Below are 27556 nucleotides of genomic sequence, written 5' to 3' on the forward strand. Positions count from 1 at the left end.
ATTTTATGTTTTGCATAGCATTAGTAATTGATTGTAACGGACTGCTTATTTACACTTTTTTTGTATTTTTAATGCAGGCCGAGAATCATTTTGTTATGTAGTGCTACAGATAGACCAATTCATCCTATAACAACTAGGTCCCCTACAGTGAATGACTTATTTTCATTACAGTTGTGAATCAGAATCATGTCGCTTCTTTGTCGGAGTGGTATACCATAGTATGATATTGACATGGTTTTGATCAATTTTTGAATAAACATTCCTTTAGCTCTCTATACTATTCCAGTTCTTGAGACTATGATTAAACACTAATGTTATAGAGAGCAAATTTGGCAAAGATGACAGACACTTTCTTCATAAACCGCTTAACGATCCAAAGCAATAGTAGACTATCCGCGACAATATAATTCTTGTAGAGAATTCAACCCCTCCTGCAACTGGTTTCTTTAGATCTTCACAATGTCTGACTCTTCTTGTTAACTATTCCCAGTTTATTTTTTACAATGGAGGATTTCAAAAGGAACAATGACTTTTATAACATTGCCATCATTTTACAAGAAACAGAAACACTAGCTTTGAGAATAGTTAGGTATGACACTTGATATTTTGAAAATAAAAACAACCACACATTTACAAAAAAAATGTATTTGCTAGATTATTTACAGAGTATGCTAGTATAAATACAAATTTGATCACAGTTCTTAATTAATACAGAAAGCTGTATGTAACAAAGAAGCCACTTATTGATTAACAAGTATGCACCATAAATTAAACCTACGTACCCAGTAAAGCAAATCAGTCAAGAAAATGTAGCCCAATAATATGAATAAGTTATTGATTTGGGGATTTACTGATTTTTTAATCAATTTGAAACTTAAATTCAACCATCTTTTTGATTTAAATTATGTTTTAATTAAAAGAATAGTTTCAGTACTTAAAAACTGTTACAACAGAAAAATATAACCTTTATGTATTTGTTAGGAGTTTATTAAAATCAACAGAGAAGGTAAAGCAAACTGCTAATTTAATTGGAGTTCCATGCTAGAATTTAATATAATATATGCCGCATAATTTAATCTTTCTCCTGCTCAAGTAAGGGCATCTCTAACTCCCCTATTTAGTTCACTTCTGACTGGTTTATACCTTCCAGTTGAACCTACAATGGGTACAGCAAAAACCAATGTGTCACTTAAATCTGGGTAACTCTATGGATTTCCAGGCACATCATTGACCACAAATGTTGAGATATTAGGGCAAAGTTAGATTGATAGTTCTAGGCCACTGCGGACATGACTGTTAAAAGCTGTTGCTAGCCTAGACAAAGGTGTGCCACCCCCTGCCTACTTTGACTGGAGAGGCTGATACAGAGCTGGCTTTCCCATCTTCGAATGAGATTAATGTCCAAAATCCTTCCTCAAGGATCTTGACAGGAGGCGGCCCCTGCCCCCAACGTTACCCATCCAGATTATCCCTCACTCTGGAAGCAGCGCAGTGACTTTAGGACTAAGTGCAATTTCTCAGCACTTAAGAGAACAAAAAAGGGCATATCTACTTTTAGCCTCCATACATTATCTAGTAACGAACCTTGACATTGACAATCATTCAATTGGTTTTTACTGCTATGTTTCAGGTCCATTTTTGCATTCGTAAGGCTAATGTCAACATGTCAAATGAAACATCTACATATTGTTTTATATCAATGGTACGTTCTATACACTCGAAAAGGAAATATAATTGCAAGAAAAAATGCATGCATTGTATATTGTACTAAACTTCACTCCATGCAATTTTATTTTGTAACAAAAACAAACCAGTGCAGGATTAGTGTTCCATGTCAATTTTATTTTTTCTTGTGTGTATTTATATCTGAAAACATTTGATTTGTATTTGATTTATATTATTATTTTGTTTCTTTATTTACAGGTTTTTATTGTCTTTTTTTTATATAAAACTAGTTTAAACCCTAAAAAAAAACCCCAGCAAACCATTTGAATAAATAAACATGTAATATATCTTAATTAATTTTAGAGATTATGAAACATCATTTTCTAAAAACACTGCTTTGATAACAGATAGAAATTACATAATTAATAAACAAAATAAATGCACACAACACTTTTCTCCATGCACTAAAATACAAACTCTAAAATAAAAATGCATTTACTGATGTTAATACAAGGCCTGTTTTTTAAAGTAAGTACCATTTTGATATTTAAAAAGAACAAGTAAACTTTTGTGGCAATTTTATTTTAATACGAAAGTCCACACTTTTATCTACTTTTTTACATAGTTGCAATCCATATTAAGGAAATTATCATATCTAAAAAAACAACCTACTGTAAACTGTCATAGAAGATTGCTGCCTGATTTAATAAGGACTGCAACACGATTATTTACTCTATTAATCTTATTATTATTTATTCAAGATATTTCTTCTAACTTAAAAAACAAATTCTAGTCAATGGGTACTGAATTAGGGCTGTTTGAGGGGTTATCAAATTGGTCCAAGCAAAATGCTGTGATGAGATCTTAAGTTTGTTTTACCGCATGTGGCCGGACATTGTACAGCAAAAGATGTTTCTCGATAGTTTAAACATTCATTAAAAATTTCATAAAGAATACCTCTGGAGGAAACTAAAATGATAACGAAGAAATTGTGAAATGTTTCTTTATTTTCACTTCATGTTCCCATTCTCCACCAAATCGTTCGTTAGTGATCATTGAAAGTCACCCACTTGGCTTCTCATCATGAACATTCATTCAGCTAATTTTAAAGCTCTTACTCATTTGAATGTAATTTCATCACTCATAATTTTTTGTTCATACACTTCACCAACTCTGACAGTGAATTTCAGCTGCTTTAATGCCTTTAGCACGTACTTTACAGTCGACAGGATTCTCAACTGACAAGGTCATTTAAAACGTACATTAACAAATTTAAAAAACAATAGATTTTTCCCGTAATTACGTCTGTGGGTTACTAACTGTTAAAGATAGATAGTGCGCAAGCTTTGGATCCTGGCTGCAATGTTGCAGCGGCGGAATTTCAAAACAGTGCATACTTTAAAAACACGCCTCGTAAATTAAAAAATTAAGTTTGTATCTAAAAATAAATATTAAAACGATTTTAATGGTAATAAAGAACAATTTTAAAATCAATTCCTATTAAAATAAAGGGATTAACTTAGAACATTAATAGCAATAAATTAAAAAACTGATCTAAGAATTATAGTCATTAAATTTTTATTATTTCAAGCAAAAGATAAATAGTAATAAATTTAATGGAATAATTTGTATCTATAAGTTGAAATAATCACTATTTAATAAGAACTTATAATGGTTGTTAAATTATCTTGATAATATTCAGTGCAACCAAGTGTTGAAAACTGGACGGATTAAAATACTTCTTTTCAATCTTCATTCTGTTAGTTTACACATTACAAATATTCTGTATGTGTAACAAGCACTGAAAATTCGTATTGGTCTAAAACTTTAACCAGAAGTAGAGAAATTAAACTAGAACCTACAAATCCATCACCAGTGTATGTTCAATAGTAGAACAGTATCGTGTTTACAAAGTGGAAAAAAACATAATCTCATATCAAAGCTTATCATGTAATTGATGTTATATAAAGAAACTTACAGTATCTTCAAATATTGGCAAGAAAACTAGGTATATTCAAATTTATTTATTAAATAGTGAATTATGCTCTAAAAATACTTAAAACTAATTTTTACTAAATGTGCACGTAATAATTTGTTTGAGCGAAATCTATTAAAAAAATAAAATTGATAAACATTTATAAAACTACAATATTTGAGCATGGTTGTTACTTACTAATCAATAGTTTATTGATATTTAAAAATTAAGTAAAATAAGTAAATTTTTAATAAAAGTTTAACAATACTTAAATTGATCTTTTTTTATAAACTTCACTATAAAATTTGATTCTAGATCTATGAAACAATAACAAAACCTTATAAAATGTGTCCATCAGATTGTAACTAAAACAACCATGTTGCATCATCATGTCATTTATACACAACGAAGTGTTTAGGCTGACGAGATCGTCATGACCAGTTAGGGTGTATCTCACTGAAGGTCCACTGCTGGTAAGTGTTGATGGGATCACAGGGCATAAGGGATAGGTGATGTGTCTGAGGATGCAGGCCAGCACACTTCTTGTGTATGTGGTGAAGTAGAGTGTGTGACTCCTGCAACATTAACAGACATATTGTTTAGACATACATGTGGTCATCATGACCAGTTTGGGTAAATCTTACACTATTGCTGATTGTGCTATGCTTCACCATCTTTAATGGAACTCTATCATTGCCATAAGAGAGTTTTTTTTTCATTGATCCAATAATTTTTAGCACTTACAAGTTTACTTTTGTACAACGGGTTTTTCTACAGTTTGAAACAGGTTCTTATTTTTGTTTAGAATAAAATCTGCTATAGTCAAAACGTAGTTGTTGGTAGTTGTCTGCAATTTCCTGAAGTTGCGGGGATATATCTATTACGAGTGCTGTCCAAAAAGTAACAGATGTTTTGACAAAGAGAGAGAATGGGTGGTACTAGAGCCGCCATCTTGGCGTCAGAGTGTTCCTACACGCATTACACAACCAATCGTAGTAGCTTGTGCGTCATGCATTCATCATGCATGTATACTTTGTATACAGTGGAATGTTGAAATGAGTGCTGTAACTTAAAATCCCGCCAGTAGTTAAGTGCAATCTTTGATAAGGCTTTTTATTAGCAAAAATCACAAACCAATTGAAATTTATCACCAAACTTGTGATGTGTATGGTCGAGGAATAATGAATAAAAGCCGAGTGAGGCAGTAATGCATTGATTTAAAAAATGGACGAACCAGTGTTTACAAGGAGGACCACAGTGGTAGGGCTAGTCTTGTGAGTGATGAATTGGTGGAAAAAATCATCGAAACAATCCATGAAAATCATCATTTCACGATCACAGAACTCTCAGAACATTTCCCCCAAATTGTACAGAGTTCATAAAATTGTGGTTAGTAAACTTGGTTACCACTAATGTTGTGCTAGTTGGGTTCCGAAAATCCTAACGCAAGACTACAAAAAACAGAGACTTGCTGCAGCACTGATTTTTTGGAAGACTACGACAAAATTGGATACCAAGTCATTGATCGTATCGTAACTGCCAATGAGACTTGCGTAAAGCACGTCAACTGTGAAACAAAATGGCAGCCGATGGAAAGGCGACACACACATTCGCCCAAGATACTGAGGAAGTGTCTGATAATGCTGTCAGCAAAACAAAATCATGGCTACTATGTTTTAGGACGCTGAGGGAGTGATTCTCGTTGATTTTCTTGAACGTGGCCAAACTGTCAACTCAGAGAGGTAATGCCAAACACTTAGAAACATAAAATTTGCAGTTCAAAACAAGCATTGGGGAAAACTCAGCAAGAAATTTTGTTTCTCCGCCACAATGTTTAATGACACACACGGTCAATCGTACCTAAGAGCTTGGATAGGAAGTTTTCAATCATCCGCCGTACAGCCTGGATTTGACCCTGAGTGACTACCACCTGTTCCCAGCAAATAAGATGTGTCTTGCTACTCAACCATTCAACCAATTGACACTGAACTACATGCCAATGTAAACCAGTGGTTAAACTCGAAGGTGGCAGATTTCTACAGAAAAGGTATTCAAAAGCTTGTATTATATTATGATAAATGTCTTAATTTAAATGGCGATTGTGTAGAAAAATAGCCTCTAAGAGTTCACCTTCAAAATGTAAATAATAAAAATTGTTATTGTCACTTTACTAATTTCAAAATGTTTGTTACTTTCTGGACAGCCCTCATATTTGTACTTTAAACATATTATGTGACAGATGATTATAAGTGTGTCTAGCTAAGAAATACTTATGTCTGCTCTAAAAAAATTGTATTATTTGATATTTTAACTCAATTTCCACTAAGGCTAGTTTGATAGATTTTTAGTGGAAATGGTTTATACATTTCATACAAATTAAGTTGTATTTTTATGCAATGTAAATTGGCACTCACTTCCTAGACTTGTGTATTCTACATCTGTATTATTAAGATTCACAACTCATCTTATACACAACAAAATATTCAGTTAAATTATAAAATATGGATTTTGTAAAATGTTATAGTATAGCATCACAACGTACGTAACTGTAATTACTTGATGCAACACTGACCTCATCATATTCCCAAGGTCCGTTGACAGTGCCCAACTTGCAGAAGACCAGTTTGATGCCTTGTGAGTCTGCATCAATACACCTTTCTCCGATAGCAAGTTGTCCCTTGGCGTTAAGCCTCACCAGCTAAATTTACAAACAGTTTCAGCTCGTTCAGTTCATTTTTTGTAAAATACATTTACTGTGAATGATGTTAATCATTCTGATCACCTACAAATCTGTTTATTCACCATTTTTCAATACCTTACATTCATGCCATTTATTATGATGATTTATTATGATTATGAATAAACAAACTTTGTTTTGTGTATCTCTTTCTGACATAAATATACAATTTTTGACTTTAACTAAATATACATGTTAAGAGTTTATACATTACACAAACTAAATATTTATACATTTTGTTTATTTTCCCATTTTCCAACACTAATCAATCAATCACCTTTTATTGTTGTTATCATGTTACATGTATGGCAAAGGTCCAATTAGAATAATATACATTATATACAATAAATGTACAATAATGGTAAAAATTTTATAAATTTATAACATAAAATATTAAAATTAAAAAGCACATTATCACCTTAACATAAAAACAGAACACGTCTCACAAAAAAATAACACCTGAGATAAAACTATATTGCTACTAATTTCAAGTTTTTTAGTACTACAATTCAAAAACATCCGTTTTCAAGGTTTATGGAGGTTTACAAATTTTTTACATAAAGGTTATCAAAATGGGTCCTAGGATGGACCCTTTAGGAACTCCAAAATTAATCCCAGCCAGTTTCGAGCATGGGTTGGTAAATTTTAGAAATTGTTTTCTATTTGTAAGTTAGGACTGTAGCCATCTCAGTATCTCGTTAGCAAAATCAATGTGTGCAAGCCCTCAATCAGTCTGGGATGACAGAGTTGAAGGTCTTAGTAAGGTCTATCAACACACCAACCATTCCTTCCAGTCCTTTGACCACTTTGGATATGAATGCAAACAATGAAGATGAAGCAATAAAACCAAACAGCAACAAGTGGCAAAAAAAAAACAAAAACAATCTAAATGTGTGATTAAAATATAAGTTATATTAATAAAAGTAAACGAACGATTCACTTCCGCATATTACTTCTAGACCAAGCAATGCTGGAATGATTACGATAAGATGTGTTATATAATTCGCTTCTGAGAAAGATCAAACAACATGGAACAGTTTATTTGTTCATGATCACTTTCCTTTCTTAGGTTATGGTTATTGACAAGATTGTAAACGTTTACACAATTTTTAAAACATGATCAAAGAGTTAGTATATTTCAGAAAGAATTGGTAAATTATTTTAAAATCTTGAATTATCAGACGTATAGTTCACAAACAGGTATTAAAACTTAAGGATAGACGGTAAATAATCAGAGTCAAATGAATGCAATTGTTGAAGGGAATTTGCACGTCCTCTTCACCACACATCTACTGCAAGATAATAATCTTTTTGAGCTATTGATTTTATAATTAATTCATTTATGAATATACACTAAAGCTGCCGCCATCTTGTTGTAGACACATGATTTTCTTGTCTTCACTTCGCATTTACCTATGCTAAATCTATTTGTCTTATGTTGCATATGTCTGTAAGACTGATTAAAACATTTTAAATTTATGTTGGGAATTCATTATACGCCATGTTTTAAATTATCTCCCATCCTCTCAATTTTGGGAAAGATGCACAATCAAGAAAATATTTTAAAGAATAGGGTAACGAATATTTTCAAGACTTCTTTTTATTTTCACTACAAAAGGGTGAATTGGTGTTGGTGAAAAAAAACACAACAATATTAAATCTATACATTACTGATATTAGTGACAAGTTTTATGTGGTCGAGTGTAGTGATGGGGCATGCAAGAAAGCATTCTTGTGACTAATATCAACATGAATAGTTCAGTATTTTCTACTATCACATAGTACTTGTGATTATATTTCAAAAGTACTTTTTATTTTCACATAACAACATATTACAAATTTATCTGGTTTAAACCCTGTATAGTTCAGGAGAATTTATAAACATTGAGTTCAACTATTTCATTCAAAGTTCTTTTTCAAATACATTACAAATTTTACAATGTATCACCAACTAATATAAATCCTTGATATTTGAAAGAAAATTATATTTTTTTATGAATATTTATTGGAGATATTAGTTACTTTTATAAAGCCAAAAATAGATACATGATCCGACCGAAATTAAAAATAATATATACTGATATGTTCGCCTGATTATGAAGAATACTACAATATATTTCCAGTGATTTTGACTGCTACCATTCAGATAAGATGATATAAGTAATAGCAAGTGCGGAAAATGTATTGGAGCCAATCGTCCCGGACAGTGAGAATCAACTTTGGATTATTTTAATATCACAGAATTAACGATCCCAGTTTTTTGGGAGACCTGTGATATTAACCATTTGGGGTCAGCATTTGACCATAGATCAATCATGTTATTTTCCAATATTAACCTCAAATGGTTAAATATCCATTTCGAAAGAATAGCAAAGATACAGTAAATATTACAGTATCCAACCCACCACCATGACAGAGTAAAGAGAGGTTGATAAAAAAAGATGCCCCTGATTTTTAAGCCTTACTTAATTTTTTCATTTACTCCACCAGTTTAGTCAAAATCTCAACATGCATAACACTGACTTTCTTACCATGTCATCAGCATAATCTTCAGAGGATATCTAAAATATATGAAAGGCGGAAAATAGAATGCCAAAGGTCCAAAAATTTTAAGGGATTAAAAAGAAACTACTCATGTTTGTGTTGTCAACACTTTGCTAAAAACCAACTCATTATTGTTTCTTGTTTAAATGTTCCATACATTTGTGGGTTTAGTATCCAATATAATTAGTTTAAAAATGAAAATGTAAAATTAATCATACTTGATTCATTTATCAATTTATCATTAATCTTTTTCTTAGAGAAAAAACATGTACAACCAACAATCTGGTGTAAAATATATAAGTAAACTTTCAAGAGCAGTAAATGAAAGAGAATATTCTGAAAAATTTATAGAAAGACAAACTAACTCTCTTAGTAATAATATAGATTCATTTGTACCTAATAACCCCAAACTTATTACACAGTATTTTCCACGTCTACGCAAAATAAACAAAATCCTGAGAGTAGCTTTTTCTATTCTTCAAAGTTCAGCAGAAACTCGGAAATGTATGTTTCTAAACCACCTAAAACTGTTTTCACTAAACCCTGAACATAGTCTTTATATCCTAAAACTAATACTCTCAAAAGTTATGGACGTCTGAATGCCAATAGTGAAAAAAACCAAGATGTGGAACTTGTAAACTTATAGAAGAATCTAAACTATTCATAGCAGTTAGAAGAATATCAAATCGAAAGCAATATTAATTGTAATTCAAACAATGTTATGTACCAGTTGAGCTGCAAACATTGTCTAAACGATTATATTAGTGAAACCATTAATCCGCTCAGAATAAGGATTACTAACCACCGCTTTGGCATGTCCCATCAAAACTTTGAAAGTCACATGCTTTGGCACACCAAGAAAAAGATTTTGAAAATTTTTTTTAAATTGAAATTTAGGTTAATTATTATAATCAACCTAATTCTGATCCTAACACAAATTTTGCAGAATTGAGAAATATAGAAATAGGTCAATCACTAAATTTTAAAATAATGACAGCCTGATGAACTTAACATAAGATAAATTTTTAAATGACGTGATGAGTAAGAATACAAAGATTCTTTTATTTATATGACAAATAAAATAATGGCACTAACGGTGGCCATTGCCTATGACCTCTGAACTAAGTTTTTGTTTCATTACAAAGATAATAATGATATTAATTGTAGAATATTTTTACTGGCAATAATTTGAAATCAATATTAATTGAAAAAAAAAGATATTAAAATGTTATTTGGAACTATTTTGAAAAGTAACAACAATTAATATAACTGCAAGAATGTAAATGATGATCTTTCACATAAAATAATAACAATAATAATAATCATACAAATCGACCGGGGTGGTATTTTTCCATATTATTCTGCTGTCCAAAAGTCACACAAATGGTTCTCAAAGAGTTAGGATACAATTTTATAAATAAGCTTAGATTTTGGTTTTATTATATACAAAGTTTAAAGGAAAAATTTGGACACTCACCTGATTGTTGCCAAAGCCATGACAGTGGGACATCCCCATCAGTGTGGGTGGACCGTGACCCATGGTATCCATACAGGACTGGCTGGCAACATTGCGCAACTGCAACACGCAAGGTTCTGGTTCTTACAATAGTCAACATCTATTCTACTGAACCATACAGTGAATAAAAAACAACAAAATAAGAGCAGAGTATGTCTACAGTAATTTTCTACAAACAAGTGATACAATTAGTCAGAGCTGTATGTACACAGCTTTGGCGGGCCCCGCCATGTAAATAAAAAAATATGTAAATAAAGAATTTGTCTATTGTCTAAAATCTGCTTGTGGATCATCCATGTATTGAGCCCTATAGTAACCTAGAAAGAAACACAAAAGTTCCTATACATAGATGTAGGGTTGTTCTTATAGAAGAATAACCCTTAAAACAGACAAATTGCCACTGATTATTAAAAGCTTTTAATCCAGTGAAATTTGCTTTGTTAACTTTATTCCAAAAGATATATAAATGATTAAATAACTGAAATTGGAAGATTTTAACACTTACCTCGCCCCAGTGGAGGTTGGGTGGTAGTTCAGGGAACTTGTCATAGACATCATATGCTACATTATCCATGAACCATTGGAAGTCCTTGCACTGTAGCCGCTCCTTAAGAGCTACTTGTTCCGAGATGTCTCCCATGTCCAAGAACTGTGCCAATGGCTCACGTGTGTAGAAATACTCCTTGTGTTTGTCATCAAACCATGTCTCAATGACTCGCTTGTAGTTCTGATCATGAAACAGATAAAAATATTTCTTCAACAAAACACTTAATCAATTATTTAATTTAGCTTTGATTGGAATGTCTATTTCACTGTCATTCCTGCTATTACGATTATTAATCAAACATATGTGAGAGAGGAAATGTACTGTCTGAATATTTAATTTTTAAGTCAAACAAAAAGCTTCATGCTGAGTGACTGCTGACTTGTGGTCAAAAAAACAGCACAAAATTTAACTTTGAGTACATGAACCGGATTAAAAATGTAGTTGGACAATGGGCTAGAATAATAGGGAATGTAATATGGACAAGCAATGGCATAATAGGACTTTCTCTTAAAACCCCCATTAGGGAAAATTAAAAGTGGCAATAATGAAATAATCTTTGAATAAAACATTCCAATAATATGGTATGGAATACAACACAATAAATACAAAAGAATAAAATCAGAGACACTGTAGAATTGGAAGAAGAGAGGAGATAACCTATGTAAATGAGGTAATGTGATTTGATTAAATAAGGAGAATAGAGTGAAAGTACAATGAAGTAAGAATAGAGAGTACGAGAACTGGGGTGAGAGAGAGAGAGAGAGAGTAGTTCCAAAGTAAAATGGACACAGAAATACCTGAGTACTGATCTGATGGAGATGACTGGTGTAGAAAACAACACCTGCCTGCAGATGTGTGAAACACATATGACAAAGAAGATGATTTTCTTTTTACTAACTATTCTTAAATATTCAAAACAATCAATGAATATGAACGTAAATGCTTACAATTGTAATCAGTGGACCTTTCTTCTTTTTGGCAAGATTGCCAAAATTATACGGCATAAAGCTACGGTAGACATGACCAACTCTTGAACATGGCACCCATAGAATACTGCCACCACACTGCCAGATCTGCAAAGAGAAAAAGTATTAAATAATTCAAAGTGAACAACACTGGTGATTTAAAAGCATGAACTTACCAAAGTGTATGAAAGTGATTAGGGTAGAAGAAAAGAAATGACTAAATAAACCGCTTGAATTACCTATTTCTGTATAGTGGAATCAAATGAGGCACAGTTATAAAAAAATATTTATTATTACTTTACATAATATTCACAACATTCCTCTTACCTTGAATGACAATTCAAAGTTTTCTCCACCCCATACCAGCAAACCAGGATCGTAAGCTCCGATTTCCAAAAAGTAAGATCTATCAATGGCAAAGAGCCCACCTGCATGTGTTGGAGACCTGAAGCAAAAGAACAAATTCATTAGATTTTTTTAGAATGTCGTGATATTTTCCGTTCTTTATTATTACTTCTATTAAATTGTGTAATTGAGTTTAAATGTTACTATTCCATTTGTTTATCCATTAAAAAACAAACAAATACATAATTTAACATGGTACAAACAAAGGCGCTTGCAGTAAAGTATACAGGATGACAACTATAGGCTCACTAAAGAGATCTGTTAATTATTGATCATTGATAAACTTTAAATAATTTTTTTAGTGGTCCTAAATTAAAATCCTGAGTTAGGATATGGATCTCCAGTTCCAATATTTTTTATGTTTTTGTAATATGATACGTGCTAACCCACCAGCAACGTTGAGAGACTTAATAATGAAAAAAATCAATATTGACACTTTCTGTGGCAGATCATCTGGATATCATGAAACGAATAGAAGAGCAGGTGGCTTGATCTATGCAGTGATATGGTTGGTAATTCTCCATTACCTTGTGCCCTGAAGTATATACTTGAGTTGTTTTTATGTTCAACTATTTCAGTTGTTATCCATGAGTACTTTCTTTGGCACATTTTATAGATTTTTAATATTTCTGTATGCTTAACTGTATGCCTTAAGGTTTTTTGACACCTGATATAGGAGGCTAAATTCCAATCTTCAAAATATAGTATTCTATTTTTTGTTTACATTAACGTTGGCAAATGTCCGCAAAACCGTTATCCGATCAAATCGTATATCATCAATAATAAACTTCAAACAAAGAATTCAACATTAAAAAACAGTTATTAGTATTTTGAAATTAAAGAATCAGGAATTGATATTTTAAGGTTCAGTATCAATTTGAGATTTGAAAATTCTGTATTTGCCCATCACTAATTTAAACAGTTAAGTTCCTCCCTTTCTCTGTTATTTTGCAACAGTATTACATGTAGCATTATTTAGCACATTAGTTGAGGTTAAATATTATTCAAAAAGACACTGACAGTAGGCCTAAATACCTCAAGGCTATAACATGCCAATTATAGGTTAATAAAAGAAATAAATAATTACATATTATCTGAAAAAAACTACTGAGGCTGATAGTTTATCGCCAGGACACCTAGTGATTGAGGGGTTAACCAATACATTGTTTTAAAATAAATTTAAAAAATTAATAATCATTAAAAATAAAATATATTATATTCAATAACAAACTGTTTATACTGATTCATTATAAATTTCAGTACCTTAAACGATATATAAGTGATATGACAAATGAGATTAGGTAGACAGTTTAAATAAGCACTAATGACTATTCATAGTAATTACTCCACTCATTCATGATGGCTAAATGAAGAACAGCTGTGTATTAACAGTTGTGTCATAACTGTCACTACAAACAATCTTGAATAATAATTAATCTGTTACTAACAATACCCAAACCTCAACACCTTTATTATATCACTGTAAAATAACAATATTACTTATACAAGAAAACTATTATGTTTATGTACTTAATCAAGCAATCATTCTTTTGATAAGTTGTTATTATGAATTAGAATTCATAACATTATCAAATTAGATTACTACTTAATTAACATTAGCAAACATCTTTGTAAGTTTGTAAATCATATTAGCTTTGGAGTAATATATAGCTGATGATTACAATATCATAGACTACAATAATAATGTGCTTGGAAATGCGACTGTAACTTACTTGTATGGTTCACTGTTGTGTTCCCTTGTATCAGCTTCTTTCTGTGGTAACTCATTCTCCTTGTACAACATTCCCCACTCAAATATTCCGCGGAAGTGGTGGCCCTCCTGGTACACCGCGTGGTACTCGAATGTTTGGTGGTCGATCCCATCAATTACAGGCACGGTCATCACCGTTCTAAAACGTTTATTCATATTACACATGTTTTAGTTTAATTGTAATTGTAATTAAATGTAATTAGGATATTCTAGTTAAAATTGTATTACATAGAGATCATGTGTTCACAATATTAATTATTAACTCATATTGTTTGAATTTAGATAATATTTAAATTTAACTTTAAATAACAAATTGTCAATAAGCATTGAAAATATTGGTGCATAATGTAATGTTAAAACTTCATTGTTTTGCTCAATGTGTCCTCTCTGTACTTCTTTAATTTTGGTAAGACCTTTATTCATTGTTCAGTTTATATTTCTTAGGCTTAATTCAAAATAATATAAAATATACTCCACGGTGAAACTGTTACACTCAGTAATAACATTTATTTAAATCCTTGTTTAACCATTTCAGAACCAATGTACGATATACTGTCAATAATGTATAGTAGTCAATATATAGTAAACAACCACCTGCATGATATTCATTCAACTATGTTTTCTTGAAAGAGATTGTTGAGTGAAATATCACCAATCGTGTTTTTGTTTCAAGTGAGCAGATTTGTACAAACATTTAGGTTCCACAGCTTTGGAAACTTAGAAAATAGGCAACAATCTTTAAATTCAAATTCAAATTCAAATTCTTTATTCGGCATTGTAGACAGAGTTAACAATGTATATGCTAAGTCAACAAATCATAACAAAATATAATAATGTCTCTCAATAAAATAATTTTACTTTTTCAAGTTTACACTATCTTATCAGCTAAAAAGTCCTTAACAGAATAGTAAGCCTTCTCGATCAACAACCATTTCAATTTTTTTCTAAAAACCGTGTAATCTTGGACTAATCTTAAGCTTAATGGAAGACTGTTAAAAAGAATTACTGCTGAATATTTTAAATAATTTTCAAAAAATGAGGTGGAGTGTGGCGGGATATTCATAATGCATCTGGGTTTACTTCTTGTTCCATACATGATGTGAGTCGGAAAAAATCTATTAAAAAGGTGAAAGTTTTTATGAAGAAATGATAAGGTTTTCCAGAATATAAATGGAAGGAAAAGTTAAAAGTTTGTTGGAGGAAAAAAGGTTAGCACATGAGGTTCTGGATGGGACATGACAAATTATTCTTAAAGCTTTCTTTTGAAGCCTAAACACAGACTTAGTTTTGGTGCTTTCAGAACCCCAAATGGAAACCCCGTAAGATATGAATGGATAGATGATGCCATAATAAGTAGCAGTAAGAATTTCAGTTGATGCGAAACGAGCCAGATTTCTGAGCACAAAAATACCCTGACTCAGCTTCCTACATACATGCTCTATGTGGAGATGGAAAAAAAACAAATTGCAGTCAATAATAAGGCCAAGAAATTTTACGGAGCATTCTGAGAAAACAGCTTCATCATCACCCAAATGAATACTGAGCAAACTTTTGCTTGAATGGCTGTTAATTGAAAATTCAATGAGTGTAGTTTTTGAGACATTTACCTGAAGACTGTTTTGCTCAAGCCAATTAACAAGTGCATTCCCTTCTAAGAATGTGTCGAGTTCCAGGTGATCTCTGGAGGAATTAGAAAACGTTAGTGACGTGTCATCTGCATATAGGCACAAGTTTGGCACAGTTAAGCCCTTACAAAGATCGTTGATAAAGATTAAAAAAAGGACAGGGCCCAAAATTGAACCTTGGGGCACGCCCCTTGCTGATAGTTCCTTTCGTGGAAAAAAACTATTGCAGATGTTATTTGACGCATCAATAGAACTCACCTTAACAAAACTGTGCCCTTTTGACCAGATATGATTGAAACCACTGAAGTGCGACACCTCTAATCCCCATGATAGACAATTTATTTAGAAGAAGAACGTGATCAACTAAATCAAAGGCTTTAGTTAAATAAAAAAAATAAGCCACTAGACTGGTTACCCGAGTCAAGTAGTATCAACAATGTTCTGCACGACACAGAACATTGCGTCAACAAGTACTTTTCCCTTGGGTGAACCCATATTGATGTTGAAAACATCAGCTTGTTGTGCTGTAGGAAACTCCAAAGCCTTTTTAATACTATTTTCTCTATAACTTTAGAGAAGGTTGAAACTACAGAAATCGGCCTGTAAATTTGAACAGTCCAGATTGCAGCCTTTCTTGTACAAAGGGGTGACCCATAGCGAGTTTCAAACAGTCAGGAAATATACCCATTGAAAATGAATGATTAATCAATTCACTGAGTGGCTCTGCCAGCTCTAAGACTACTATGGTTTTTCAACAAAGCAGATGATATTCCATCTGAACCAGCGGAAATTCTTTGATTTTAGGCTGCGAACTGACTCAGCAATCTCCATAGGATTAGTAGGCGACAAGAAAAAACGAATTCAGAGGACATGTGCTCAAGGCAGACCTAAGGCAGAGCTCAAGGTATTAGGCGGAACCTTGTTGGACTTATCACCCACATTAAGAAAATAATCTTTGAAAATATTACACACTTCTGAGGGATCATTAAACAACCTCTCCTAAATTATTCCTGATTTCTGGTTTTTGGTTACTTTTTAAAGTCATGTGAACCTCGACTCTGATTAACGATTTATTTATTATTATTCATGTTTGCACATTCTGTACATTGAATAGTGTCAATTGATTGAAATAGATAATCAATTATCAAAATTGTAAAACTATATAAAAATAAATTAAAATAAAATACTAAAATATTACTAACAGCAAAGTCCCTCTAAGGAAGACAAAGCCTTACTAACAGTATAGTCCTTCAAAACTTTTCCAATTCTGTTTTTCTTGTATGTCAGTAATGCTTTTAGAGATATGTTTTACAAAATTTACTCCGTGGTTAAAAGAGTACGTGGTTAAAAAAAAACTCTAGTTTGTGTCGAAGCAATACTGTATAATATGTATTCTTTGTTTTGTATGGATGTGGCTTATCATATCATTTGAAACAATTGTGTTATTGTTTTGCATACAGAATACTTTTAAAAATATATGTCATAAATTATTGTTAAAATTTGGAGGTTTGAAAAATGCTGTTTTACAAAGTTGTCCTGTTTTAAATTGAACATTATTCTTATGGCTTTTTTTGTAAAATGAGAATCCTATTAAGATTTCGAGAAGAAGTAGCTCCATAGACACATACACCATAACAGATATGAGATTGAATATGAGCATAAAAAAAACTTTGTCTGAATGTTTTTGAGTTTAATTTAATCACTTTGATTTTTCCTATCATAAAACAGACACAATTATGCATATTTATTATGAGTTGGAAAGCTGATGTCGTGGTAACAACTGTCCATTCTATTGGTTGCCACCAACTGCACTCTTTAGTGGTCCCTACTTTAGTACTGTTAAAGATATTGATAATGGAAATAACATTAAAATACCATTAACTGATTGTTTGAAACATAAAAAACTGATGTTATCTAGTTACACAGCTGATGCAACTGTGTAATGCATGTAATTCTTATCATAAAAATACAGTGTCTACCTGATAGACTGCAACAATTTATGCATGTTTCTTAGTGTTACAGTATCTACTTAATTAATGTCTACAGAACTATATATAACTTTCCAATGCTGGTAACTGACCTATCCTTGTATATGGGAGCAACTAATGGAGGCAACCAGTTGTAGCCCACCTCACAGTGAGCGTCTAAGAACAGTATCACCTCTCCTCTGGCCTCCTTGGCTCCACGGGACCTCGTCCTTATCAAGCCCTCACGTTCCTTGTTCCTTATCAAGCGCACTTTCCCCTCAAACCTCTCAATATAGTCCTGCAGCTTGTCCTTGAGATGTGCTGTGAAACATGTACAACAATTAACATATTTTATTACACATTTGGTTAGAAATATTTAAGTAATAAAATCATCAGACTCTTATAAAAATACATAAAAACAAACATGTTCATCAAAAGTATTTACTTTAAAAATGTTTTTTTCTTAGATAAACTTAATGGTCGAATAGCAACTTAATATTATGTGTTTATAAATTAATTTGATTGAAAAATGTATTTAACAATAAATATTAAAAAATTATATCATTGACAAAATATTTCTTAAACTTCCAGGTGCATAGTGAAAAGCACTAGAACAATCTCAGAGACAGGTGACATTTGACACTCATTAATGTTTCAGTTTATTGTAAATTCATTATAATACTCAGATAATAATAAATTGACTCTCTCAGTATTATAAGTTGAACTCTAGTGATCGTCAGGCACACAGCTGAAATATTATAAGTAAATTATTAGATGAACATACATCATTTTAACACGTTTACTGCAGAATACATCTTACTGTACAGAATCTGATTAAGAGTACTCAAGATTACTCAGTATAGCTCCGCAGTGAAGGTATTGAAACAACTAATTCCCAGTTTTCTCTCATAAATTGTCTCTGAAAACGTTTTACTATCAATTTGTCAGTTATTGTTGATTAACACATTTCACCTTTTTCGTTATAATGAAATTTATTGTTTTATTTTTAATTAACTTAATTGTTGTGTTTTGGAATTAACATATTTGGAATGTAACAAATTTCTATTTGAAATCTTTTAGGAGTATAATACCATAAGGAGAGAAAAAAAGGAACAAAATATAACAATAGTCTACTATGCAGCATGCAGTTCATGAATTAGGCTTTGAAAATGTTTAGAATAATGTAAAGTTAAGAACCTGTAGTTAAAATTGAAGAATAACGAAAACCAAAACTCACACAACAGTACTAAACATTATCCTATAGTGTAGGTTTCTTGTTTACAAGATTCCATGATTGCAAATGGCAAACATGTACTGTACATAGTTAAACACTTACATAACTAAATCTGCTACGTAACAGACATGTATTCATGATCAATTTTCTTTTCTGTGAAAATAACTAAATCTGCTATTTCAAATGAACAGAAAATTAATAATTAATAACTTTTGATCTTAAAAGAAGCGATATTCTATAGCGACATAGCTCACATTTACTGCTGAAGTCGTCAACAAGCAATACTTCCTCTAGAAACTGAGGTGGAGTCCGGTTAATGACAGAGTGGACAGTGCGCAGCAGAGTGCTCCAGCCCTCGTTGTGGAACACTATGATCACACTAGTCTTGGGCAAGTCAGTGGGATAGTCCCAGTGGTGACATCTGCATCATACATATTACATTTACTGTTGAAATAATCAGCGAGTTACATCTTCTCTAAAAAACTGCGGTGGATTTAGTGAACAGTGCGCAGCAGAGTGCTCCAGCCCTCGTTGTGGAACACTATGATCACACTAGTCTTGGGCAAGTCAGTGGGATAGTCCCAGTGGTGACATCTGCATCATACATATTACATTTACTGTTGAAATAATCAGCGAGTTACATCTTCTCTAAAAAACTGCGGTGGATTTAGTGAACAGTGCGCAGCAGAGTGCTCCAGCCCTCGTTGTGGAACACTATGATCACACTAGTCTTGGGCAAGTCAGTGGGATAGTCTCAGTGGTGACATCTGCATCATACATATTACATTTACTGTTGAAATAATCAGCGAGATACATCTTCTCTAAAAACACTGCGGTGGATTTAGTGAACAGTGCGCAGCAGAGTGTTCCAGCCTTTGTTGTGGAACACTATGATCACACTAGTCTTGGGCAAGTCTGTGGGATAGTCCCAGTGGTGACATCTGCATCATACATATTACATTTTGAAATTGATTACAGTTGGTAGAAAATAGGCTTAACCCAAACATCTGTTTTACTATTCTTTTTCAACATACACTTGTAAAGTGTGTTTAAAATGAACTAATATGCTACTTATCACAGAACGGTTCTTCTTGGTTATTTTGCAATCGGTTGGACAACTTTAATCGACCAATCAATCGTTACATGTATGAGGACTTAACGCTACACAGGGGTGGAACTAATCAAGATAAACTCCACTAAAATATGAAGCCAATCTTTGATTAATCAGCATCAAGTGAAGGTCACAAACATATATGTTAATCTTCATTTACACTTTCACAGACGAAGTCGCATAAAATAAAATAATAAATAAAAGTTTCGAGATTATAAATTTCTGATTCAAAAAGCTGTAAAATCAATTTTTTTGATTTCATAAATTCTTAATGTTTTTAAACATTACAGAAAAATTGTTTTTGAAATTTTCCGAGTTCCACAGGGAGATTCCAAGCTCATTCCCAGTTTTTTTCACAGTGCATTAAATTCCTGTTATATTCCTGATTTCTCGGTTGGGTAATATTTGATGCCAGTGCATTAAACTGTCACAAATTTAATTGCGATATTCCTACATGTTAACTATCCGTAGACAATCGAATACATTATAAAACCTGACAAAATTGTCTGAATTATTCCGTCCAAATTGAAAATACTCATTTTTGAAATAAAACTTCCAAATCACCAAAGACTTGTCTGATAACAATGATTACCAGCTTCGTCTGGAACTGTCCTGCCCTTCACAAGTCATCTGCTGAGCTTCCAGATTTTTATTTTTATTTTAAATCTAGATCCTGATCTTAAGATAGGCCTTGTCCAAAAAATAAACCATATCGTAAAGTATTGTTTTATTAACATTTAGTACTATATCCTCATCTGTTAGTAATCAGTCTCCATACAGTCATATATATATATATATATATATATATATATATATATATATATATGTATGGAGACTGATTACTAACAGATGAGGATATAGTACTAAATATTAATAAAACAATACTTTACGATATGGTTTATTGTAATAAAGAAAACAAAAATATATATATATATATATATTTGTTTTTACAATAACAAATATTACAACATTTGTTGTTACAAAAAAATATTAAATAAATGTCCAACTTGTAATTCAAAACAACACTATCAGTTACCCAAAGGCTTCCCACACATTTAGGAATGTTTCAATTTGTATTGTTTACTTCACTTAACCATAATATTGTATTGTCTATTTTTTATTTAGTACATTCCTGTACGAGGTGAAATTTAGCCTCTAAATTGCCTTTTCTTACATTTAAAATTGTGTGTGTATATTACAAATGAAAGACAACTGAGATCAGTTCAGAGACCTTGACAGTAAGCCTTCGCACATTATTTATAATAATTATAATAAAATAATAATAATTAATAAGCAATGTCAGAGGCATTATGATTTAAATTTAATTATTCAGTCATATTTAAATTTTTTAGTAAAAATACCTTACAAAACTTGGATATAATAAAAAAATGATTATTATTAAAACAAATATATCAAAATAATTGCTAGACTGATAATTTCTAATAGAAAAAAAAAAAAAAAACTGGAAATATTTTAGAAAATCTAGTGAGGTATATCTATATCTATAGGTAAAATTTAAATTTTTCCAGAAGAATAAAAATACTTGATTACAAGTTTTCAAAAGATGCTTTTGGATAAAATACAATATATTATTATAAATTTATGATTAAACAGTTACACATACACACACATTTAGCCCTCTCAGAGACATACTCAGAACTTATTTCAGAGGGTACAAGAAATTTGGGGGATGAGAGCATATATTGTAAACTATTAAGAATATGTAAACATGTGCGGTCTAACATGTTATTAGAATTTTTTATGGTTTTAAATGGTTATCTCGGTGAAGATATTCATTAAGAAAAAGGCTTTTTGAAGGTGATTGATCCCTCATATCCTTCCTCTTGCTTTCTCCTGATCTCCCTTATCATAGGCTGCATTCAAATATTTATAACTATAATGATGGGCAATACCAGTAAATTCTTGGAATATCTTTTTAATTCATGAAGAAGAGTAATAATTAAGGTATGAGATTTGCTTGTTCAGTATAGCAATTTCAAAAATCTGATTATATCAGCAAATAATCTACTATGTGTAGGAAATATTCAACTATAAAACTGTTAATTAATTGATTTTACATTAAAAATCAAAGAACAAATCACTGCTAATGACAAATAATACTAATTAATAGTATTGGTATCAACTGCTGTGATCAATATCACATAATTAACATTGAGATTATCAAAGAGTCTGTGATCTGCTTTTCTTATGACATTTTTTTCTAAACAACAGTGTCTTTTATTTATGTTTATTCTACAAAAATACCACTTGCTTGAAAATAAATAAAATGATAAAATATTCATTAAAGAGCTTTAGGCTATCTTAATCTAATAGAGCACACTGATAATCTTACTCGGACAGTCGCAGATCAGGAATCGATCTATCCAGACTGATTTCATCCGAACAAGCCATGTTCATGCCATACTCGCTGAGGGCTTGCGATGCCTCATTCTCTTGATCAGGTCGCAGTTCATGGCGCTTTCCTCCTTCTCCAGGTCCTGTCCGGCCTTCCTCTGATTTTGGTTCAAAATTACCTTGGCCATCTTGTTTGAATACAGGTGACTGTAAAAAAGCAAACATAGATTTTACTCAAATATATATTACTCATCCATATCTACTGTTTGAACAAGATTTTTTATCCTTCACTCAGAGCTTTTCTCTGCAATTGGAAGTCCTGGGAATATGTTGAGAGTAGAGCTCTTGGTCCTTAAACTCCAAAGTGAATAGAATATAAATATAAAATCCACCCTGTAGTGTCTAGTTCAATTTGGCCTAATTGTAATAGTTCAATACAATACCTAAGATCTTAAAAATTGCTGAAATTCACAGGCTTAGCAATTTCCGTCTATTCTCAGATATTTTTAAAACAATTAACCCTGGAGAATAGTTATTCCCATTTCAATTACCGAATTTCTTTTATTGCTACTAATATTACTTCTCAAACTAAGAAAAACTAGTTAATAGGAATACATAAGTTAATAACAGGATTGAAAGATAACTCTTATTTGGAAATATTTGTTGTCTCTGTTAATTGTTAGCACTGATTCTGAAAAGTATGATTGAAGATATATTTAAAAATGGCCACTCTGGGTTAGAATGAACTCTTCTTGCTGTGCTTTTTTTCTTCGCCTATTGAAAGTGACTCTTTTATTTGTACTTTGGTATTATCCGGAGACTACCCTATGCCTATCTACTACTTGTTACCCTAAACTTGTCACAATCCCGAGACAAAATATAACATATCAGCAACAATAAATAACAACAAGCAGTTTCACAAAAACATTTTAACTACATTTAACATAGAAACATTATTAATTGTATAGATATGCAGCTGTGCATAAATGTGCCTATTGGACTTTTCCATGCTACAACGTCTGATGATAACTACATGGCCTCTTTTTTAACTTCACTGTCTCTGATTTGATGATTTTTTTTTTTACAAAAGGATAAGCCAATCTCCTTCTATGCCTTATTCTGCCCGTCCTCATGGGCCACTGGCCTGTGCGAGGATCTTATCAAACAGAATAAGGGAGAGAGTCGATACAGTACAAGGTTGATGGTACTGATAAAAAGTGCAACGGTCACAGACAGGATTCGAACCTGCGCTATCTCTAACTCAGACTCAAAGTCCAACGTCTTAGACCACTCAGCCATTGGCACTCCCAATTGGATTGGAAGATTGCAAAGCTTTTTTAAATCATCAGTTTAAAACAGCAGTTTCCTGTTCTGAATGGATTAAAAGATCATTCACCTAATAGAGAACAACTATAGTACTTACTAAGTACCTACAGAATAAATGGCAGACCAAAGCACTTCACAGTTTAACAGGTGATTTTAATTCAGGGAGGATCCTTAACAGGTTAGATGACTTTACTAGATAGATCAGAATTATACTCAATTTGTTCAGGTTTTAATCATCTCCTTCTTAACTAGAATGCATACTACAAAGTAAGACAGCATTTAGACATCCAGTACATACTAGATATGTAATACAAAGCTACCACACATGATGCATGGTGTTCACATTTTAAAAGCTTCACAGCGCTGTTATGGTATGGTGGCAGTGACTTCATCCCAAGCTGGTTTTACTTATAAGGGAATATAATAAAACTAGCAGGGTCTCTAAAAATAATAACTTTCCTATTGCTGATGTCTGTCACTACCTCATCTATTATTACTACTAAATTTTTGTATTTCTTTATTTCTCTTTCTTTCTTTTACATTTTACATACATATGTATAAATCAATGCTGTCTGCATCGAGCAAAGACATCTGTAACTGTTATAAACAGTGATATATGTAATAATTCACTGAAGAACACAAAGTGCTACTGAAGTCTAGCAGGACATATTGAAACTATGTGAACGGTAATCGTTACTTGTGGGGCAACGTCTTGCATAATATAACTATAAGTCAATTAATAATACAGGACAAATCCGTTGAATCAAAATATTAGATCAGAGGTAAAATATTTTAATATGGCTATTGTCAGAAATTGTAAAGGGTTTATTTTTTTCACTATCTTCAAAAAGAAACTTTGTGGAAATAAAAGATAAATTCAAAGCAGTAAGACGTGTCGAGAGTAGGACTTTGTTAAAAATTTTTGCTGCGGCACCACCACTCCACACTTCTGGCAAAACAAAACAAAAACATCCCTTGAGATAGTACCCAAATTCAAGCTCAGATCACGTGATTGCTTGTTAAAGTTATCTTTAACTTTTTATACTTATAATACGAACTTCTGTGTAGCCTAATAACAAATAGTAGATAAGGACTTCTTAGTAGCCAATAATTGTGTTGTATACTCAAATTTCAATTAACCCGTTTATAAATGTATTAGTTTATCAGTATATGTTACATTGTAGTGGGTAAATAAAATTTTTGTATAATAACATGCACTACGGTAACAGGTCATAACAACGTAAAGACACGTTATTTTGTAATAGGTATTGACAAACAACAATACATCCCATCTAGCGGCCATTACTCATATACCACATACTTGGTTTAACTTTGTTTTAATTACTTTGGAACAATGTTGAACCGAATTACGTTAAGACTTTTAAGATTGTATTATAGCCTAGTGACACTAAAGTGTTATATGTCTTAGAAATATATGAATTTTACATTATATAAAAGAATACAACTTTCTTTATACTAAGTTTGGGCAGTTACAATTATTTACCAGGGTAAACAAAACATGTCTGACAGCATTTAAATAATTCTAATTGATAATTCGATATAATTGAGCACTCTGAGTGTTGGACACTTATTATACTTCAGCCACTGATTATAAAAATTATAAGTCAATATTAAGTAATATCATACCTGGCCAACTCTTCTTTCCGATCTTCTTCTCATGAAGTTATCATATTTATAATCTGTTGACTTGAGATAACTGCTAATTATAAGATACAATAAAGGTAATATCGTGCATACAACCGCTATTAATTTGAGCAACCTATATCTTTTGATTTGCATAACCCTCATTTTATTTTCAAATTGTCCAGACTAAAAATTACAATTACTTAATAACTTACAAATAAGAATGTACAATGTTTTTGTAAAACATTTCAACTGAAACTAAAAGTTCATATAAAAATCATTTACCAAACGCTTTTATTACACACTTATAGCAACATTAACATGGTCTATTTACATATTAAAACACTTATAACTTTCTATGACTGATTTATTTTTAGTGCCTGATAATCATTTGTGTTTCGACTCTTACAAATCCTTACTGCCTTTCAAATTCACTAATCCATTTATTCTGCACCCACAAGTATGTGAATACGTGTACCGACTCAGTTCAAACGCAGACTATATTTTTAACATTAACACTCAGCAGCAAAATGTCAATTATAACTTGTCAACGTCAACAACATGAATGCGAGATCCTTTTTAACAGCTGATTCACTTTTTTTATTCCTCCTGTAGCACAGCACTTCACTTAGACGTTCAGCTTAACGTCGAACAAAATAAGACGAAACTTAGGCGCTTGGGGGTCAAAGAATAATAGTTTTTATCATAATATGTGAAACTGTTATGTAAAACTGAATGAATATTTGTTATGGGCTCTAACACGGTCAATTCTTAATAAATATAAACCTATGTAACTTTCTAGTCTACCGTCGTGTATAGTGGCGTAGAAACGTACTAAGCCACATCTTTTGGGAGCCACAATTAAAAACGCGATATCTAAGCTTTTAGATTTAGTTGCCTTTAAACACATGTATATGTACATGGCTTAGACATGTATGATCAAATCATGAGATATGATTAATCATTGATGAATAGCATGTCTCATAGCCCTTTGAATAAACGCTGTGACTGCTCATATAACAATAACTTTTTAATTAATCAACAAATGTACAAAACTGTTACCGATTTATATTTTTGCCCTCGAAATTCTACTCCTTTTTTAAAACGCGACTACACATCCATTCGCTTAAAATTTTGTTGTAATCTCGCCTTCACAGTTAAGATGATGCATCGATTTTGGGTTGAGTAAAATTTTTTAATATAATAGTCACAATCCTTCAAGATACCAACCTCACTCTCGTAATTGCTGCGTAATGTGAAGGTATTTGGCGTTTTGAACTAAATTGAATTATATGTGCAGTGTTCTCTCTCTCAGAGACAGATTTACAATTAGTTCCCACTATATTATTTCACATTCATAGTCATGTTTAGCTTCCATCGTTTCTCATAGTATAATACTTATTCCTAGATCTTTCATTTGGAGTTTCCAGGTCAGTTATGATTTTAACGCACTGTTACAAAGAAAAACAATACAGATGAAACTAATGTACTTCATAACAACTTGTACAATGGGACATCGGTTAATATTGTTCTAATTAATTTTAATCGTATTTTGGCATCGGAAACCATTGTAACCTTATAGATTTTTATATGCAGTATCCAGTGATACTATCATTTACAAAAATGTTGGGAATAACGCTTTACTTATAAATGTGCTACTTGAAGATACACCTCATTAGGGTGGAATGAACAAAAAACAAAATATGAATCTCTGAACTGCGTATGTTTTAATAGCTGTAAATTAAACCTTGGAACACTACTGTAAAATTCTTATTATTTATAATATGATCTTGAGTCGAATAGATCATATAAATGGTTTTTACCTGCAATCCCAAAAAGAGATCGAAATAAAAACGATGATCTTGAGTCTGTGCTTTGTGGGTGTTAAAGGTTTGAGTTTTTTTTTCAAAATAGGATTTAAAAACAGTTTTCTTGGAATGAAATGTTGTGGTCTATCCTAAGGGCAGTGAAATAAACCTTAAATCAGCATTTTTAACATAACACATATCCTTCATATTTGTTTCAGAACATTCTGAGTATGCGCACTAAGATAAAATAACGTATTTTTTTTATTTTCGTAGTTTTGTGTTTTTTTAAGTACACTTATACACAAAAAATACAGTGCAGTGTTCAATCGAATATTCTAAATAATAATCGTTTACTTTCTCT

General features: G+C 31.8%; 1 protein-coding gene across 1 annotated transcript; it reads right to left on the reverse strand.

The window, feature by feature from the left end:
• Positions 1–627: 627 nt before the first annotated feature.
• On the reverse strand, positions 628–25930 carry LOC124356838 (N-acetylgalactosaminyltransferase 7). Its single transcript, XM_046808079.1, has 11 exons — positions 25391–25930; positions 22416–22624; positions 19206–19372; positions 17831–18038; positions 14088–14264; positions 12277–12394; positions 11932–12057; positions 10943–11164; positions 10399–10497; positions 6213–6338; positions 628–4215 (listed from the first exon to the last, which is right to left on the reverse strand). The coding sequence occupies exons 1-11, from the start codon at positions 25550–25552 to the stop codon at positions 4072–4074; spliced, it is 1758 nt and encodes a 585-aa protein (XP_046664035.1). The 5' UTR covers positions 25553–25930; the 3' UTR covers positions 628–4071.
• Between the last annotated feature and the right edge of the window lie 1626 nt (positions 25931–27556).

Source organism: Homalodisca vitripennis, chromosome 3 (assembly GCF_021130785.1).
Source record: "Homalodisca vitripennis isolate AUS2020 chromosome 3, UT_GWSS_2.1, whole genome shotgun sequence".
Taxonomy (NCBI): Eukaryota; Metazoa; Arthropoda; class Insecta; order Hemiptera; family Cicadellidae; genus Homalodisca; species Homalodisca vitripennis.